Source organism: Taudactylus pleione, unplaced genomic scaffold (assembly GCF_031769625.1).
Source record: "Taudactylus pleione unplaced genomic scaffold, aTauple2 ptg000129l, whole genome shotgun sequence".
NCBI lineage: Eukaryota > Metazoa > Chordata > Amphibia > Anura > Myobatrachidae > Taudactylus > Taudactylus pleione.
Genome location: NW_028284531.1, coordinates 15,080,324 through 15,100,986, shown reverse-complemented (window position 1 = coordinate 15,100,986; position 20,663 = coordinate 15,080,324). Strand labels below are relative to the sequence as shown.

At 48.3% G+C, this 20,663-nt stretch overlaps 1 protein-coding gene across 6 annotated transcripts in view; it reads left to right on the top strand.

Annotated features, from left to right (window-relative positions):
• TP53BP1 (tumor protein p53 binding protein 1) overlaps nt 1-20,663 on the top strand; it is a 158,956-nt gene that overhangs the window by 36,366 nt on the left and 101,927 nt on the right. For all 6 annotated transcript variants that reach the window (XM_088472866.1, XM_088472870.1, XM_088472869.1 and 3 more), the window contains exons 3-6: nt 11,227-11,317; nt 11,692-11,779; nt 14,774-14,847; nt 15,154-15,303. In XM_088472866.1, coding sequence (XP_088328992.1) covers nt 11,227-11,317; nt 11,692-11,779; nt 14,774-14,847; nt 15,154-15,303 — 403 coding nt within the window. The remainder of the gene's footprint in view (nt 1-11,226; nt 11,318-11,691; nt 11,780-14,773; nt 14,848-15,153; nt 15,304-20,663) is intronic.

The window sequence follows — 20,663 nt, the reverse complement described above, 5'->3', positions numbered from 1 at the left end:
GAAGTCCACTCTAATCCCGTCTCGGAGGATTCTGCATCTTGGAGCCTTATTGGACTCGGGACAGCAAAGGATCTTCGTGACGGAGGACAAGATCTCTGCTTTACAGTCAAGGGTGCGCAGTTGCCTGCACAGCCGCCGGGTGTCCTTACACTCGGCGATGAGGTTACTGGGCTCCATGGTGTCGGTGTTCAACATGGTGGAATACGCCCAGTTTCACTCCAGACCTCTGCAGCACCTGATCCTGTCCAAGTGGAACGGGCTGCCTCAGTCTCTGAAGTTCCAGACGATTGTGCTCACCCAGGAGGTTCGCCTGTCCCTTGCGTGGTGGTTACAGACGACCCACCTCAACAAGGGACGTCCGTTCTGGGTTCCAAATTGGGTCCTGTTGACAACGGACGCCAGTCTTCGGGGCTGGGGAGCAGTTTCGGGTCCACACTTGTTCCAGGGCAGGTGGACGCCGACAGAAGCGGAGCTTCCAATAAATATCTTGGAACTCCGTGCGGTCTTCAATGCTCTCCAGCAGGCACAGCGGTTTCTCCAGGGTCACCCGGTGCAGATCCAGTCGGACAATGCTACCACCGTGGCCTACATAAACAGGCAAGGAGGAACTCGCAGTCGGGCGGCTCTCGTAGAGGTCTCTCGGATCCTGGTTTGGGCGGAGCGCAATCTTCCGGCCATATCAGCGGTCTTCATCCCGGGAGTGCTAAATTGGGAGGCGGACTTTCTAAGTCGCCAGGACGTTCATCCGGGGGAATGGTCCCTGCACCCGGACGTTTTTCAACTACTGGTGGACAGGTGGGGTCTTCCAGAAATCGACCTCATGGCGTCCCGGCACAACAACAAGTTGCCGGTGTACGGGTCTCGCACAAGAGACGAAGGGGCGTCTCTGGTGGATGCTCTGTCCGTCCGGTGGACGTTCCGGTTCGCATACCTGTTCCCTCCGGTCTCCCTTCTTCCACGGGTAATCCGGAAATTCAAACAGGAAGGAGGGACGCTCCTGTTGATAGCTCCCGCGTGGCCCAGACGGCACTGGTTCTCAGACCTTCAGGGTCTGTCCGTGGACAGTACTCTGCGGTTGCCGCTACGACCGGACCTTCTGTCTCAGGGTCCTTGCCTTCACCCGGACCTGACTCGGCTGTCTTTGACGGCGTGGCTGTTGAGACGGCCATGCTGAGGTCCCGGGAGTTTTCCAGCTCTGTGGTGCGTACCATGTTACGAGCTCGGAAACCGTCTTCCGCGAGGATATACCATCGCGTGTGGCATACGTTCTTCCAGTGGTGTCGACCGAGAGGTTATGCACCGCGGGAGTTTCGTCTGTCTCGGATTCTCGCCTTCATGCAAGCGGGACTAGATCATGGGCTTCGCCTTGCTTCTTTGAAGGTACAGGTTTCGGCCCTATCTGTCTGGTTTCACCGTAGGATTGCTACAATCCCGGATGTGCGCACCTTTATGCAGGGTGTTCTCCGCATTCAGCCGCCCTTTGTTCCACCTGTGGCGCCTTGGGATTTGGCTGTGGTCCTGAGGGCTCTCCAAGGACCACCGTTTGAACCACTGAGCTCAGTGGATCTTAAATGGCTAACAGCTAAGACTGTTTTCCTTCTGGCCATTGCTTCGGCCAGACGTGTTTCTGAGTTAGGGGCTCTTTCTTGTAGACCCCCTTTCTTGGTTTTTTATGGGAACAGGGCAGTACTCCGCACTCGGCCCGAGTTTCTTCCCAAAGTTGTTTCCCAGTTTCATGTTAACGAGGAAATAGTTGTTCCGGCCTTTAACTCACCGGGTCTTTCCGTGGGTGAGGCCTCTTTGGATGTTGTGCGGGCCTTAAGGACTTATGTTGACCGCACTTCTTCGTTTAGGAAGTCGGACGCTTTGTTGTCCTCTATGGCTTCTGTAAAAAGGGTTGGCCTGCTTCAAAGCAAACTTTGGCAGCCTGGATCCGTATGGCTATTTCTGAAGCTTATCTTCATGAAGGCCTACCGGTCCCTCCTTCTCTGAAGGCTCATTCCACTAGGTCTGTGGGTCCTTCGTGGGCAGCTCGACGTGGTGCCTCGGCAGTTCAGATCTGCAAGGCTGCTACGTGGTCTTCTGTCCATACCTTCGTGAGGTATTACAGGTTTGACACCTTCGCCTCTCAGGATGCTTCCTTCGGGCGGCGGATTCTCCTTTCTGCACAGGAGCGTCCCCACCCTTAAAGGATACTGCTTTGGGACATCCCCAAGGTATCCTGTGGATACCCTATGGACCCTGAAGTAGAAAATATGAGATATGGTAAGAACTTACCCTTGTTATCTCTATTTCTACGAAGTCCATAGGGTTCCACAGGACTCCCGCCCTGTCGCACCTGTGCTGCAGATGGGCTTTGCTCTGGTCACCGGTTTTCCGTCTCCCTCTGGTGAGAATGTGATTCTTGTATGTGTCCAGATCTTTGTTCTCTCTCTTCCTTCTCCTCCTACGGCCTATGGCTTGGTAACTAACTGAGGTGCCTTGGCCCGGGGGCGGGGTATAGGAGGGGGACCTAGTGCATCCTGGGAGGCTGAAAGCTTAACTCTTTGGTGCCCTGCGACTGACGTCACACCTATACCCAAGGTATCCTGTGGAACCCTATGGACTTCGTAGAAATAGAGATAACAAGGGTAAGTTCTTACCATATCTCATATTTTCCTCATGCCAAATTCTGTGCTTTATTTATGACTTTGTGTGTAAAATCAATTCCTGTGCCATTAAAGTTGCAGCACACTGTCTCTAGTATACTTTGGATGTTGTTTCGCTGCATCTGCGTCACGACAACGATGCAAAATTTAAATAAAGACACAGCATCTATTCCTCTTGGAGCATCTTGGTCGCACTGAGTGTCGTGCCATTTGGTGTATGTAGGGCACTGGGGTGGACGGCTGGGAGTCTCTGCAAGCGCTGGAAGGGGGCTTCCCCCAAGCTCTCCCCTCACGGTGACTAGATGCCCGTTTATTCACCCGGCGTTAATTGGTCACCTGCAACTTTACCCATCCGCGGGTTACTGGGACCCATGGGTGGGGAATGCTGAGGGCATGAAGTTTTAGCGGGGCAGATTGTAAAAAAAGACTGCTCTAATAAGTAAATATAAAGTAACCACAGGCCCCAGTGATCGCGGTGAGTGAAAAAAAATGTGGCTTCCAGGGACACCTCACTTTAAAAAAATTGGGGTCCTATGCCACAGTTTCTGCGTCCCATCACAATTTATGCCTCACTGCCTGTAGCACATAAAAATGTGCTATAGGATATTGCAAAGAGAATGGAACAGAGGGCACAGGAGTTGGAGAGGAAAGCACACAGGAGAGGTAGAAGGGGTACAGACATGGGGGAGCGTACACAGGAGAGAAGAAGGGGTATAGACATGGGGGGAGAGTGCACAGGTAAGCAGAAGGGGTACAGACATGGGGGGAAGGGAACGGGGCACAGGGATGGGTGAGAGTACACAGGAGAGCAAAAGGGGTACAGACATGGAGAGAGGGGAATGGGGCACAGATGAGAGGGCAAAGTACACAGGAATTTTGAAGGGGTACAGACATAGGGAGAGGGGAACGTAGTACAGGGTGACAGTACAATATACAGTATTTAATTTTTTTACAGCAGTTGCTATAATATAAACGTGTTATGTAACAACAATACACCACAGCCTGCCCCGTCGGTATTATAGCTACAGAATACTAGGGCCTGCTTCCTTATATTATAATAACAGGACCCTAGTGCCTGCCCCTCATGTACAAGAGTTTGCTCCACTATTAGTATAACCGGACACAAGTCAGTCTCTGTAATCATACCGGTGCACATGTGGGTGCTGCAGCTGTTTTATAACAAGGCACTAGAGAATGCTCCCTTGTAGAACACAATAACATTAGGACATCAGGCTCTGGGCCTGATTCAGAGCCGGACGCTCTGAATCAGGGCCCTCCTACCTTAACTTTTAGCGGCCTCTTGGACGCTCGCATAGCTGTGGGTTACCACCCACAGCTTATGCGAGCGTCCATAATGATGGTCGCGATGGTCAAGACCATCGGGCTTGCGACGAGACCCTGCGGTAGGGTCTCGCTGCCGCAAGCCCAGGAGTGATTTTGGCTCCATCAGAGCCCAAATCACTCCCACTGACATCACTAGTGATGTCAGTGGGGCCGGACCCAGACGGTAGGCGTTCCCATGGGAACGCCTCCGTCTGGCAGCCATGCCCCCAGCACGCCCACCAAAGGGGGCGTGCTGTCACTCACCATCGACAGCACGCCCCCTTTGGTGCGAGACCCGGAGCTCCCTCCGTCGAGCGCATGCGCATTTGGGTACCATCGATCCGCTTGCGAGCGTCCGGCGCTCGCGAGCGGGTCTGAATGAGACCCTCTGCTCCTAATGTGCTATAATATATGTTATTTCCCTGGGTTAGGGAGGCCTGGGGGAAGTTAGAAGAAAGCAGGGGAAATCAGGTGGAACGGTTGTAGTGGAACGCACAGCTGGCAGCATCTCAATGTGATGCTGCCGGCGGTGACTGGTAGGTGAGATGCTGCCTGTGGTGGCTGGACTAGAACGCTGCCATTGGTGATTGGATGTCATGCTGCTGGCAGTGATTGGTAGGTGAGATGCTGTCTGCGATGATTGGACGAACGCTGCCAGTGGATGTGTATGCGCCACAGCAGCCAGTCACCACCGGCAACATCTCTTCTCTCTCCAGCAAAGCACCACCAGCCATGATTGGCTGCTCTGGGACCTAGACCGCACTTCCTGGATCGCGTAAAAACTCGGTATAGCGTGTATTTCTTCTTCAGGGTCCATAGGCTCCACAGGGAGACCTTGGGATGTTGGTGATTGTTTGGATTGTTAAGAGCGGACAGCGTTTGACAGTTGCGACGGGACCCTGGGGTCTGTGCTAGCCAGACCGCACAGGATTCCCAGGACTGCAGCTGGACGCACGGGGAGCACGTAAGATACGCAGATGACCGCTTGCGGTGATCCACTTGTTGCAGTCCTTTGCCCCCGGGTTACTGGGGACAGACCGTGGGATGACTGCAGTGGAGCCAGGCCTAGACAACCTGTGCTTCCACTAGACCGGAGGGGACATGGTGCGCAAACCAGCATCCCGGGGGTAAATTGCCCGCCAGGGTAGGCAGTTCCCTATTTTACAGCCGGCTCCTCCCCTCTGCCCAGCGCGCCTTTCCACTGCGGTCTGGCTTAGCTGAGGCAGCACTCCTTCTACAGGTACGCCCCCTCTGAGGTCTTCGGCGGACGTTTTCTTTCAGTGAAAGTTGCAGATCTCTCAGGGAAGTTGTGTAGGTCGGGTCCCCCTACATACCTCACCTCCTGGTTAGCGTATGTAACACTATAGCCTACCAGACATTAAGTCTGGGTAGTTGATTTGTAGTGCCATTGTGCAGGTGTTTTTTCTGCATTATATGTGACTTTATGCTAGCGCTGCCTGTCTGTGTTTCATAACTCATCCTGTCAAATATTACTATACCTTTCCTTCTCAACCCTTACAGTACAAGTGTTTGATGTGAATGATTCTGCTCCTGCCCTGCTGTCCGGTAAATCATGTGCAGCAGGGTTAGGTGTGGGAGACATGGTGCTAGAGGGATTATGTGTGAGGTGTTCTAATTCTCCAGTCTCCTCTGTAGTCTCAGCCACTTCGCAGGAGCCTCCTTGGGCGTCCTTTGCTCAGGCATTGACAACCATTGCAGGGCGTTTGGCATTACCACTTGTGTTTCCCTCTATAGGGTTTCTACAGCAGGCAGTTTTTTCCTCACAGGGACTGCCTCCACAGGTTGCACCCATGCAGGTCCCCCCAGTGCCTCCTCCATGGGTGAATCCACTCTCTCTACTACAGTGCAGAACCTGGCAGATACCTCTACTGCCCTTCAGGCTATGTTGCAGGGGGACAAATCCCTTACACCGGCTTTAAAGGCCTATGCGGTCATCTCAGTGTGCACTATACGATGATGACACAGATGACGGGGAGATTTTAGATGCGGACGACTCTGCGTACTGTCTGCGAGAGGAGGAATCTAGGTCTAAGATCAATATTCCGGCTCTGATACATGCTGGTAATTCGGCCTTAGTCATAGAGGAGGACGAACCGCCTACTCCCCGGTCCAAACATGCTCTGTTCTAGGAGATAAAGGTTACCTCTGCGGAATTTCCTTTATCTGATCAGCTAGTAGAGCACATGGACGTGGCTTGGTAATCGCCTGGTAAGCGATACCAGCCTCAAAGACGTCTGGCTTATGCATATCTCTTTCCTAAGGAACAGGGGGCCTGATTCAGAGCCGAACGCTCTGACCAGAGTGCTCGCTCTGAATCAGTGCCCTCCTCCCTGAAAATGGAGCGGCCTCCTGGCCGCTCGCATAGCTGTGGGTGACCACCCACAGCATATGCGAGCGGCCAAAAAGATGGTTGCGATGGTTAAGACCATCGCGACCATCGGGCTTGCGACGAGACCCTGCGGTAGGGTCTCGCTGCCGCAAGCCCAGGAGGGATTTTGGCTCTATCAGAGCCAAAATCACTCCCACTGACATCATTACTGATGTCAGTGGGGCCGGCTTGAGACGGTAGGCGTTCCCATGGGAACGCCTCCGTCTGGCAGCCACGCCCCCGGCACGGCCACCAAAGGGGGCGTGCTGTCAATCAACATCGACAGCACGCCCTCTTTGGTGCGAGACCCGGAGCGACGGAGAGCCCGTCGCTATCCGGGTCTCGCGCATGCGCACGACGGAGCTCCCTTGGTCGTGTGCATGCGCAGTGGGGCAACATCGACCCGCTTGCGAGCGTCCTGCAGTGGATTCTGAATGACCCCCAGTGTACCAAATGGGAATCGCCTCCTGCAGTGGATTCTCATGTGACGCGCCTAATTAAAATTGTTACTCTACCTATGCCGTTAATATCCTCCTTAAAGGATACTATGGATAGGAAGGTAGAGGTTTGTTCAAAGTCAATGTATTCTTTTTCAGGGGCAATTGCCAGGCCGGCCATGGCTATATCCTGGGTAGCCAAGGCTATGGAGTTCTGGGCAGACTCCTTAGAGGAGTCTTCCTTCAGAAGCTTCCACAGATAAAGTGACTAGTGGGTAATCTCCGTGATTCAGCTGCATTTATTAATGAGGCTGCGTTGGATGTCAACCTCTTAACTTCCAGGATTTCAGCTGCTGCGGTGTCAGCTTGCCGTTCCTTATGGCTGTGCTATTGGAGAGTGGACGCTGACTCTAAGAAAGGATTAGGGTGTTTGCCTTATAATGGTAAGATCTTGTTTGGTCCCGACCTGGATAAGACTGTGGATACGTTGGCAGTAGCTAAGTCTGCCTGTCTGCCTTCAGCATCTACTTCTTCAGGATATCTGACCTTGTCCTTTCAGCTCCAAGGTAAGCCTAAGGGTCAGTCCTTTTCTAGACAGTCAGCCCTCAAAAAGACTACCAAGCCCAAGAAGCAGGCCTGGAGTACCAAACGTCCGGTGGCCAAGTCTGATGACAAGTCCTCAGCCTGACAGGATGGGCCTCCCCTTGGGGATCCCAGGGTGGGAGGCCAACTTCTTTAGTTCGCCCAGTGCTGGTGTCAGACCACCAGAGACACTTGGGTAAGAGAAGTGGTCTCTCCGGGTATGCCCTCTCCTTCCGCAGAAGGCCTCCCTATCAGTTTTTCCGTACAAGTCGTCTTGTCAGACAAAGACAAGGCATTACAAATCCAGAAGGCCATACAATCCTTGCTTGTAGGAGTTGTCATCCCTGTCCCTTTACCTCAGAGAGGAATGGGTTATTAACTCCAATCTCTTTCCGGTTCAGAAACCGAACTGATCCTGTCGGCCTATCCTCAATCTCAAGTCCCTGAACAAATTTCTCAGGGTACCTCGGTTCAGGATGGAAACCCTACGCTCAATTATACTGGTTTATGGAACCTGGGGATTTTATGGTGTCGCTAGATATTCAGGATATATACCTGCATATTCAGATTGCTTAAGCTCACCAGCATTTTTTCCAGTTTGCTGTAAAACAGCAACATTTCCAGTTTCGGCCTCTGCCCTTTGGCCTATCCACTGCACCTCAGGTGTTTACCAAGGTTATGGCTATCATGGCGGCCCATCTGCAGGGACAGGGTGTCTAACTGCTACCATATCTGGTCGACCTCCTGTTGTTAGCAGGGTCTCCAGAAGTACTCCTCCAACATCTGCAGCTTACAATATCTGTTCTACAGATTCACAGCTGGTTAATCAATTGGAAGAAGTCATCACTGATTCCATCATAGAGGATGCTCCATCTGGGAGCACTGTTGGATTCCCAGCAGCAGAGGATTTTTCTGACACCAGAAAAGATCTCCAATTTGCAGACACTGGTACGCAGATGTCTCCACAGTCGCCGGGTGTCAATGCACTCAGCAATGCAGGTGGCGTATGCCCAATTCCATTCCAGGCCTCTGCAGAAATTGATCCTCTCCAGGTGGAACGGGTTACCCCATCGGATAAAAGAACAGACAATGGTGCTATTTCCGGTACGTCTATCCCTATCTTGGTGGTTGAAGACAGATCACATCACCAAAGGGCGCTCCTTTTGGATTCTGGACTGGATAATTCTTACAACGGATGCCAGTCTCAGAGGTTGACGGGTCCACACTCTTTCCAGGATTGTTTTACAGCAGAGGAATCTGCCCTGTCAATCAACATATTGGAGCTTCGGACGGTCTTCAAGGCCCTCCAGCTAGCCAGACTCATACTTCATGGAAATCCCGTGCATGTTCAGTCAGACAACACCACGACGGTGGCTTACATCAACTATCAAGGAGGAGCTCGAAGTCAGGCGGCAATGACAGAGGTGTCGCGCATTCTGACACGGGCGGAAGGCCATCTCCCAACCATATCAGCAGTGTTCATTCCGGGAGTTCTCAATTGGGAAGCAGACTTCCTCAGCCGTCACGACGTGCATCCAGGGGAATGGTTTCTTCACCAAGAGGTGTTTCAACTCCCAGTGGACAAGTGGGGCCTTCCAGAAGTGGACCTCATGGCCTCCAGACTCAACAATAAAGCTGCCAAGACAAGAGATACCAACTCCTGTTCGACGCTCTTTCAGTAAAATGCACCTTTCAGTTTGTATCTGTTTCCTCCAGTCTCCTTTCTTCCTTGAGTCATTCGGAATTTCATACAAAAGGGAGGAACGGTCCTGCTGGTGGCTCCAGCGTGGCCCAGACGGCATTGGTACTCAGATCTTCAGTCTCTCCATGTACACTGTTTTGCTGTTGCCTCAACGTCCGGACCTGTTGTCTCAAGGTCCTTGCCTTTACCCGGACCTGGGTCGTTTGTCTTTGACGCCGTGGCTCTTGAGACTTCCCTCTTACAGTCCATAGGTTTCTCTAACTCTGTGGTCAGTGTCATGCTCAGAGCATGTAAACCAGCCTCTGCTCATATATATCGCGGAGTGTGGCATACCTATTTTCACTGGTGTCGTCCCAGCGGTTATGACCCTCTTGTAATTATGATGCTTTTGGCTTTCCTTCAAGCGGGTTTGGACCTTGGTCTCCGCTTAGTCTCACTAAGGTGCATATTTCGGCTCTGTTTGGTTTCAACAAAGGATTGCTCTACTTTCCTGCAGTGTGTCCTGCGGATTCAGCCTCCCTTTGTCCCTTCTGTGGCTCCTTGGGATTTGGCTGTTGTCCTTAAGGCTCTCCAGAGCCCTCCATTTGAACCGCTTGCATCAGTGGATCTCAAATGGTTGACAGCTAAGACTGTTGTTGTTGTTTTTCTTCTGGCCATTGCTTCAGCCAGAAGGGTGTCAGACTTGGGGGCGCTCTCCTGTCGCTCCCCATTTCTGATCTTTCACCAGGACAGGGCGGAGCTTCGGACTCGCCCTGGGTTCCTCCCTAAGGTGATCTCTACTTTCCACATTAATGTGGAAATTGTTCTGGCTTTTCACTCCCCAGACCTCTCCGCAGGTGAGGCCTCATTGGACGTGGTATGTGCTCTCAGGATTTATGTGGGCCGTACCAGTTCCCTTCGGAAATCAGACTCCTTGTTTGTCCTCTGCAGTTTTCACAAGAAGGGATGGACAGCCAATAAACAGACATTGGCCAGATGGATTCGTATGACGATATCTGAGGCTTACACTCAAGAGGGCCTTCCTGTACCGCCTTCTCTTACTGCTCATTCTACTTGGTCTGTGGGTCCATTGTGGGCAGCTCCCCGTGGCGCCTCGGCTGTTCAGCTTTGTATGGTAAGAACTTACCTTTGTTATCTCTCTTTCTTCAAAGTCCATAGAGTCCACAGGGCACCCACCCTGACGCTCTTTGCTTCAGATGGGCTTCCCTCTGGTCACCGGTTGTTCCGCCTCCTTCTATGTGAGAATGTGATTCCTGTGTATTCCAGACTTCCTTCTCTCTTTTTATCCTCCTCCGGCCTTTGGCTTATTACGAATTGAGGTGCCTCTGGCTCGGGGGCGGGGTACAGGGAGAGTGGCCCGGTGCATCCTGGGAGAAAAAATTAACTGTGTGGTGCCCGGATGTCCAAGCCATCACCAACACCCCAAGGTCTCCCTGTGGACTCTATGAAGAAAGAGAGATAACAAGGCTAAGTTCTTACCATATCTCTCGTTTTTGCAATCACTTGACCCTCTGGGCAGCTATAGCCAGGAGCAACAGTGCAATGGATCTGATGATCAGTTTATACAATACAATAATTATCTATTTTCTGAAACATTGAGTAAGATATATATGTAGAAGTTCAGTGTGTAGAGGCTCGTGTTTATTGTATAACCAAAATACTACACAGGTGATCTGTTACAAGAAAACATTGTATACAACAATAGTTACATTTTGATGTTGTAAATGACCGAATTGTATTATTTTAAGGGGGTGATTCAATTGTTTTATTGCACCCAATCTCCATCTAAAGTGACAGGAGATCAAGGGGGGTGATAATTAATTGGCTAACCGTATCTGCCTAAAGTCCTGGTTAGGGGACCCAATCCACAAACTTTTCGCACATTTCTGCTTGCCACCACAGGAGGGTACTAGCAAAGCTGCCAGCCCCGGCGGCTGTCACGCCGGAATGGAGCAACGATTGAATTGCTCCGTCAGGCGCCCATTAGGCAGAGCCGCCAGCAAAAACATTTGAATTCCCTCCAAGGAATTAAAACTGCATTTAGGCTCTCTTGCTTGTGATGAATTATGGGAACTCTATATTTGACTTTATTGGAGATTGTGAGAATGAATTTCTGATTTTGTTCTATTTTATTAAAATGTGTAGGATTTTGTGCCTGGCTGTCCTAGCAATAAACATTCCTTCAGCGAGAAGGGACACATTGACATAAGCGAAGGCTCAAAAGAAAACAATACAGGTAATGTGTCCAGTGATTTTAGTAATGGTATTTATTACATAAGCTGATAAATCTGGTTGTCATGAAGTGAGAATGCTGTTCATTGTAAGCACATAAAAACTTGACTAGCTCCTGCATTCACCTTGATAATGACACCAATACGTGAAAGTAGTTTTTAGATTTGCACACAGTGTTTTCTTTGGTGAGATCATTTATGTCAGCCAAGTTGTGGTTCAGCACGTTTAGTGTGTGTGATTTCTTGTACATATTGTATCATTGATTTTCCCTTAGAAGCTGTAAACAACCACTTTTTCTTATAACGTGATGCTGTTGATCTTCACAAGAAAATGTTTGTTTTTTTTTAATTTTAACTTTTTGTTTTGTTTTGTGAGTAGAGTCTATGGAAGCACTGCGCACTCCAGGTGGTGATAGTGTTCTTAGCCAAGTGATTGAGCGAATCCCATGTCCAACAAACAGAATCAGGTATTTTATTTTGTTAGGCAATTTACCATAATTAGTATTGGGACAGTAATGTAAACATGATTCATCTGCATCTGAGGGGCAGATTCACTTAGCCATGGGCTTACTGGGCGGCTAAAGCTCAGCTTGGAGCTGTTCAATCACTTGCTGCTACCCCGCATGGTAAGCCCCATTAGGTGTTAGCCACGCGTGGAAATTGGCCAGTAATTTAATAGCTTTAGCCGTGTGGCAAGTCCCATTGCTATTTGAATCTGCCCTGGGTGTGCAATTGAGTCTGTCTAGTGGAAAAAGTTTTTTTTCTTTTTTTTTTTTTTCTACACAGCATTTCTAAGAGTTTTACTTCCTATTACAGTGCATCCGGAAAGAATTCACAACGCTTCACTTCTTCCACATTTTGTTATGTTACAGCCTTATTCCAAAATGGAATAAATTAATTTTTGTCCTCAAAATTCTACAGACAATACCCCATAATGACAACGTGTAAAAAGTTTTTTTGAGATTTTTGCAAATTCACAGCCTTTGCTCAATACTTTGTTGATGCACCTTTGGCAGCAATTACAGCATAAAGTCTTTTTGAATATGATGCCACAAGCTTGGCACACCTATCTTTGGGCAGTTTCGCCCATTCCTCTTTGCAGCACCTCTCAAGCTCCATAAGGTTGGATGGGAAGCGTCGGTGCACAGCCATTTTCAGATCTCTCCAGAGATGTTCAATCGGATTCAAGTCTGGGCTCTGGCTGGGCCACTCAAGGACTTTAACAGAGTTGTCCTGAAGCCATTCCTTTGATATCTTGGCTGTGTGCTTAGGGTCGTTGTCCTTCTGAAAGATGCCCCAGTCTGCGGTCAAGACCGCTCTGGAGCAGGTTTTGATCCAGGATATCTCTGTACATTGCTGCATTCATCTTTCCCTCTATCCTGTCTAGTCTCCCTGTCGCTGGAAAACATCCCTACAGCATGATGCTGCCACCACCATGCTTCACTGTTGGGATGGTATTGGCCTGGTGATGAGCGGTGCCTGGTTTCCTCCAAACATAACGCCTGGCATTCACGCCAAAGAGTTCAATCTTTTGTTTCATAAGACCAGAGAATTTTGTTTCTCATGATCAGAGTATCCTTCAGGTGCATTTTGGCATACTCCAGGCGGCTGCCATGTGCTTTTTTTTTTTTTTACTAAGGAGTGGCTTCCGTCTGGCCACTCTACCATACAGGCCTGATTGGTGGATTGCTGCAGAGATGGTTGTCCTTCTGGAAGGTTCTCTCTCCACAGAGGAATGCTGTAGCTCTGACAGAGTGACCATCGGGTTTTGGTCACCTCCCTGACTAGGGCCCTTCTCCCCCGATCGCTCAGTTTAGACGTCCGACCAATTCTAGGAAGAGTCCTGGTGGTTCCGAACTTCTTCCATTTACGGATAATGGAGGCCACTGTGCTCATTGGGACCTTCAAAGCAGCAGATCTTTTTCTGTACCCTTTCCCAGATTTGTGCCTCGAGACAATCCTGTCTTGGAGGTCTACATACAATTCCTTGAACTTCATGCTTGGTTTGTGCTCTGACATCCACTGTCAAGTGTGGGACCTTTTATATAGACAGGTGTATGCCTTTCAAAATCATGTCCAAACAACTGAATTTACCACAGGTAGACTCCAATTAAGCTGTAGTAACATCTTAAGGATGATCAGTGGAAACAGGATGCACCTGAGCTAAATTTTGAGCTTCATGGCAAGGCTGTGAATACTTATGTACATGTTATTTCTTAAGGTGCATACACACACAACGATTTTGTAAATTAACGATTTTCGTTTATTTTTTCAAGGGAAAAATTAACGAAAATCGTTTACTAAAATCGTTCATTTACTAAATGTAATGAACGAGTTTTGCATATTCCCTTAATGAAAATCGTAGAGTTGGTCAGTCTGAACCTCAAACTACAAACGTGAACGCGCTTGAACGATAATCGTTCATCGTTTAAACTTAGAAAAAATCGTTGTGTGTTTATGCACCTATAGTGAGTTTTTTTTTTTTTTTCCTTTTTATTAAATTTGCAAAAATCTCAAAAACTTTTTTCGTGTTGTCATTATAGGGGTATTGTGTGTAGAATTTTGAGAACAAAAATGAATTTATTCCATTTTGGAATAAGGCTGTAACATAACAAAATGTGGAAAAAGTGAAGCGCTGTGAATACTGTCCGGATGCACTGTTTATACTGGTCCTCGTTACAATATGCATTCTTGATTTAGTTGGAGAATAAAATGCCTGCCTAATGCAGCACAGCAGACTGTATTAGGCAATGCTAGTTGCCTCATGTTGAGAATTAAAGTTTGATGTTCAGCATCGGATAATCCACCCTCTTTCCGATGTAGCTGCACATATAAAAAAAATATACAGATGTGTCCTCAGAAATTTAGTCTAAACACGCCACGCAGCGCGGCTTGCCTGGCGTCGCTACATTCTAGTGCTTCGTATACAGATTCAGAGACTCGGGTGCACACAGGTATAGAGGTGTTGCATATCAAATTAATCCGCACAGTCTGCTGATGCATCCTAGTCGCATCGCATTGCGACTTAGATGCATTTCGGCAAAAATATACCCAGCACCACAAGAGTCTCATGGGACCTGGCGTACTAAGTAGGGCTCTTTAGCGTGACTGCAGCAAAGATGTCACATCATAAGGCGCCTGTTCCAATGAAGCCATATACTCTGTTCAGGAGGATTAACTTTGTCCAGTCCTCTTCAGTAGAGTTGGATTGGATTTTTAGAAACCCTATTCTGCTTTGACAGATTGAGTCCTCTTTCTTGGAAAGCATACATCACTATACGGCTTCCAGCTACAGGTAATTGGAAGGACCGTTTGGACAAGTCACAGAAGGGAAGATTATACAATAATACACTTTAACATTAATGTATTGTACTTTTAATGAAGTTGAATATCAACACTATTCTTATTGCTTTTTCTTTTTTTTTGTGGGTGTTTGCTCTTTGTCAATCTGTTATACTCAGTGACTTCAACTGTGATGAAAATAGTGAGATTGAAGATGCTGCTAACTGCACTACGCAATCGCTGCATGTTGAAGGTAAGGCCGTAAAGGGAAAGATCAGCCCTTCTGAAAGTAGTTAGTCTTCGTCATTGTTGGAACATTTTTTGTCAGTAATATTTTCTCTGTTTATTTACATTATGGCATGTGCATGTCCTATAGTGGCTCAGAAACTAAATCTGGCTAAAGAAGTGGCCGTTCCCCTAAAGAAATCGGATGTGCTTTTAAAGCTTGTGTCCATATATATAATTTATTGTGTGTATAATGTATAAATCATGTTTTGAATGAAAGATGGGAAAGCAGTTGGTACTAAATGTTGGGCTGACAAACTGTGGATCTTTCCAGATTCAGGGACATCCCAATTCGGTTTTGGGGTCTTGGAACTATCCCAAAGCCAGGATTTAGAAGGTCAAAGCACAAGAGATGATATTGCAAAGGGCTTACAGCAAGAGAAGATAAACTCTGAACCTCAGACCCTTGAATGTAACAAAGGAGGTATTCCAATTTATTTTTATTTGTTATTATTCACATCTGTTGATCCTACATATGCCATGTTCTATAATTCATTATAAAAGCATCACAAATAGAAAGGTAGTTATGACCGCTGGTGCTTAGGGCAAACATGGTGTCCCCCATAGCAGTTAGTGGGATTAGTTTATTTCCTAAATTGAAATTGCAAAATGACAGTCCGAGGATCCGGTGCTTTGTGATACATCACCTTCATCTTGTGCACTATTTTTCATAAATGTCCCCAGTCATGTGAAGAATTATAGCTGCAGAAGTAAGCATCAAGAATAAGTGTATGGTACAGTGAACAACAGCAATAAAGTGCAGAGATCTTGCTGTGCAGACCATGTTTACATCTACCTAAGTGATTGAACTATCCATCGCAGACTGTCTTGCTAGTGCCACTGAACAGATAGAATCCTCTGTTAGCTGAAATCACCACTACGATATATTTTATTTTCAGATACCGCACAGGTAAAATACAAGGGTCTTAACATTATATATAATGATGTGAGGTTTACTGAGCGCACAATATTAAAGCTGCTAAGTCGAAACACACCCTGATAGTGACCCCCACCACCTGTGGTAGAATAGAAATGAAAGAAAGTGGGTGTGAATACCACCAGCGCTGTAAAAAAACCAGTGTCCCTCAAATAATGGGTAAAATGACATCCCTCTGCTGACAATCAGGAATCAAACATAGTCCATCTTTTCCTCCAATGAAAACATAAGGTGAATGTTCCTTGTATATCCTCCTTCTCACTGTGCCAAATCACCTCCTGATGTTCTCACAATGGGAGATATCGTAAGCAAAGCACACGGAAGAAAATAAATTGCATATAGTGTAATACTGTTTAATCAAGAAAAACACAACAACATACAAATGATATCCAGAAAAAATAAAATAAAAAATGGCAAATTCTCCCCCGAATCATGTGGAAATAAAGGGCTAATTACCAGCAAGGCTTTCAGAACTGGATGTAGACAGTTCTGTGAAAGCATAAATGTGCAAGTCCTTGGGAGTCCCAGGAAAGCTCCTACCAGATATGCACCGCCTGTCTGCTGGAAATGTTCCTTCAATCCTTTGGACCAACAGGGAGTACAGCCAGAATAGCACGATGGTAGATGTAGAGGCACTGATCAGGGCAGTTAAATCTGTTCTCCTGATCGAGGATTCTGAGCAGGCTTCGAAGTCCAGACCCCCGGTATTCAATGGTGGCAGCATCAAGACTGCTTTCCTTGCCATCAGCGCCTCCTAAGTCCAGAATGTGTAATTTATGTTCCTTTCGTCTGCAGAGAAAGGCCAGCGGTCAGTCTTTTTCCAGAATCCAGGGTTCTTTCTCCAAAGTTTCTAAGTCCCTAGGTAAGCAGCCTTGGTCCACCAGTTGACCTGTGGACAAGCCCGCCCCATCCGACTGGGTCAGAGGAGTTGTTTCTCAGGACTACGCTTTGACCTTTCAGAGGCATCTTCCAGCCCGGTTCTTTTTCACTGGCCTTTCGAGGGGTCCATTTGCTCCCTCCTGGCCTCCATGGTCATCATCCCAGTCCCCACGTTTTGGAGAGGTACAGTTTCTACGCCAACTTCTTCCAGATCCAGAAGCCGGACATCTCATTTCGGCCCATCCTCAATCTGAAGGTGCTAAACAGATACCTCTGGATTCCCAGGTCCTGCATGGAGTCCCTTCGCTCCATTATTCTGGCTATGATATTGGGGATTTCTTCTTCGGGGTCCATGGGGTCCACAGCCATTACGTTGGGGTATGTGGTTGGAGTGATCCAGGCACCAAACAGTTAAAACAAGCTCTCAGCTCCCAGGATGCACTGGGTCCTCCCCACATATACCCCGCCCCCGGCTACAGGCATTCAGTTGTTCTGTTTGGTGCGGAAAGGCACTGTACTGACTGCTGGAGCAGTCCCAGAGACGATTTTTTTGTTTTTTTTCTTTTCTCTTTGAGCAGGTGGTGTGTGCTGTGGAAAGCAGCTAAGTGTCTGATGAGAGATGCGCGGGTCGCCTGCTCCATCTACCCCCGCCGGTGCCGCAACACGGGTGTAAAGCCAGGTGATTTCAGCAGGGGCACAGGCCCTGGACGGCAACCCGGGATAAATGGGGATGTAGATAAGGGTGGTTTTGGTGTCCGCTGACACCGGAGCCACGCGGCGGTCCGTCCTCCGGCGGTGGAGGCTGGCCGGGGGACTGCTGTAGTGAGGAGCCAGGGTAGTCCGCCTCCCACACTAGACCACTGGGACTTGATGGATTCATGACAGCCGTGGGTTAGATGGCGGCGTCCATGTCAGTGAGCCGGGTGGATTCATACAGCATAGGGGAGGTTCGCTCTCCCCGACGGTCCCTTCCCCAACCCTCACACCGGCCCTTTCTAGGTTCCTGCGTCTGGGTTGCTCCTCTCGGCCTCCCCCTACATGAATCAGCCATAGACCACTTTCCAGTGCTCTCGGTGGCTGTACACTCAGGCGGTTGGGTCAGAGTCCCTGTATGCCTCTCCCACGGTGACTGGTCATACAGAGCTCTACTAGGCCTGAGGCTGTTTGTAGCTTAAGATGCATATGCTCATAACCCTCTACTACAGGTGTGGGGGAAATTTGGGTGTGAAACATTGTCACATGGGTACTCAGAACTTTGCATAATTGTAGAAATCAGTGTTCTGTCCAAAGAATCTGAAAGACAGGTGGCTGAAGCCCCTGTGCTGGTGTTATGTATGGCCTGCAAAGCAGGGTTATCCCACAGGATTTCATACAAAATGGATTATGTGGTTACTGTGTTAAGTAGTCACCACATCAGTCAAACCTACCAGCTTCTGGACAGGGACTCCCTTGGGTTTCCTTTTCCCAGATTATGGCCCAATATACCTCTGCTTGGGTGGCCAGGTTATATAGAGATCAATATCCTACTAAGCTGGTGTGCTTTTGGTAGTTGATTAAGAGCTTGTGACAAATATATTGCTTAAATGCATTAAGTTGCTGAGATATGCTGCCTTTTGTTTTTTCTGGACAGACTGTCAGTTATAACTGTACTTCACATTTACTAGATATTTGTGAACTTAAGCACATTACATTGTGGACTTTGTAAAGGCAGTGCTCCAATTGGCCCCAGCTGTAGGGGCTAAATTGTAATTCACTTATACTGGTGAAAACTGGGCTGCCCATCCCCCTCTCTCCTAATTTATTAGGAAAGCTCAGCTGCAGTTGAGTACTGGCTGGGTGAGGAAGTTAGTCTATCCCTGAGTATGCCTTTTTACAAGGAAGGTCTATAACACTGGAATCTTACCAATTTTGGTTGCTTGTGATGCATGTAGAACTTGCCAAACTGGTGGGTTTAGGCAAGGATTTTGTGACTTATGCTACTGTTGAAAGTATTTACTTTTTTCTTCCTAACCCCCAAACTGCGGAGTAAGGGGTTAGAGAGTGCTTCACATGTTTTTCTGTGAAGGTGGCATTGTTAACCCTACACTTTGTTGTAGGTTACTTGCAAATATTTTCTCAGGAGGCTTGGTTCATCTCCCTGTCTCCCTCTCCTTGGATGGCCAGGTTATACAGAGCTCGATATCCTACTTAGCCTTGGGGGCTGTTCTAGTTGACTTAAGAACTTATTGCAAATATATGAAAAAAGGGGAAAAGCCTCCCTCTTTATGAATCGGCCAGAGAGCACTCTCGGGTGCCCTCTGGGGCTGTGTGCTCAGGGGGTCGGGTCAGTCCCTGTATGCCTCCCCTGCGGGGGTCAGGTCATACAGAGCTCTATATCCTACCTGGGTTATTTGGTAGTTGACTAGAGAGCTTAGTATATTTAGATATACAATCTGACATATATCTCTATGTGCATTGCATGTGACTTATGAAATCTACCATGTTATGCTTCCTTGTTTATTTTCTGAATAACTGTCAGTCATAACCTATCACTGCTGTTTCTCCTCATTAACTCTCTACGACAGGTGTGTGTGTGGGTTATATTGGATGTGAAACGATTGTTACATTGTTACTCAGACTTTGGATAACTTTAGAGATATTATGTCCAAAGAATCTGAAAGACAGGTGGCTGAAGCCCCTGGCCTGAAAGCGGGGTTGTCCTCACAGGATTTCATACAAGATGGATTCTGTGGTCACTGTTTTAAGGAGTCACCACAGCAGTCAAATCTACCAGCTTCTGGACAGGAGCCTCCTTGGGTTGCCTTTTCCCAGATCATGGCGCAGGTTGCAGACAGGGTGGCAGCTCCTACGCCAGCCCTGATGATGGGGTACCCTCAACAGCTGCAATTTACCAGGTTTATGCCCCTGTGCATCCGTCCTGGAGGGACAGGTATGCTCATTCAGGTCATAATGTGGCTTCGTCCTCAGCAGCTTTCCAGCAACCGTGGCAAGCAGCTAGGCCAGTACAGCCAGAAAAGCCAGAAGGCGGTCGGCCTCACACGCCGTCCAGTCCTCCGGTTCTGGTACATCTTCTTTTGGTGAGTATGGGGATACTTGGGTCTCCTCTCAATAGTCACTCTCAGGAGAGGAAGACCGTTTTCCAACAGCACATGTCCCTTCCCTGATTAGAGTGGTCAAAGCTGTGCTAAACTTAAATGATGAGGAGCCGGTACAATGAAAGGCTCCAGTATTCAAATGCCAGAAAGTTGTGAAAGCTCAATTTCCCAAATCTGAGCACCTTTCGGAACTTAGGGAGGAAGTATGGAGTTCTCCGGACAGGAAAGTCCATTTTACAAGAAAGGTTGAGGCCTTATATCCCTTTCCATTGGATGAGTACAAGAAATGGGAGGTTCTGCCGGCAGTAGACGCACATGTGGCACGTTTGGTTAGGAGTGCCACATTGCCTATACCATCTGCATCCGCCTTTAAAGGTTCCACTGATAGGAGACTTGAAGCCTGTCTCAAGGCAGTCTTTTCTTTATCAAGAGCTGTTACTTGCCTGGCCATGGCTACGGCCTGGGTTTCCAAACAAAGGCACAGATCTATCTCGCCAGAAGTGCGACTGTCCCTGTCATGTTGGTTGCAGACGTACTGTCTCAACAAGGGTCGCCCATTCTGGATCCAGATTGGGTACTCCTCACGACTGATGCCAGCCTCCGTGGATGGGGAACAGTGACAGGTCGACGCACGTTTCAGGGAAAATAGGACGACACCGGCAGGCCGTCTGTCCATAGACATCTTGGGACTAAGGGCAGTATTCAAGAGCGCTTGTTCAAACTCAGGAAATACTAAACGACAGGCCTGTCCAGGTACAATCCAACAACGCCACCACAGTAGCCTACCTCATCCATCAGTGTGGCATGTGGAGCTAGGCTGCCATGGCGAAAGTATCAAACCTTCTGATTTGGGCAAAATGTCATCTTCCAGCG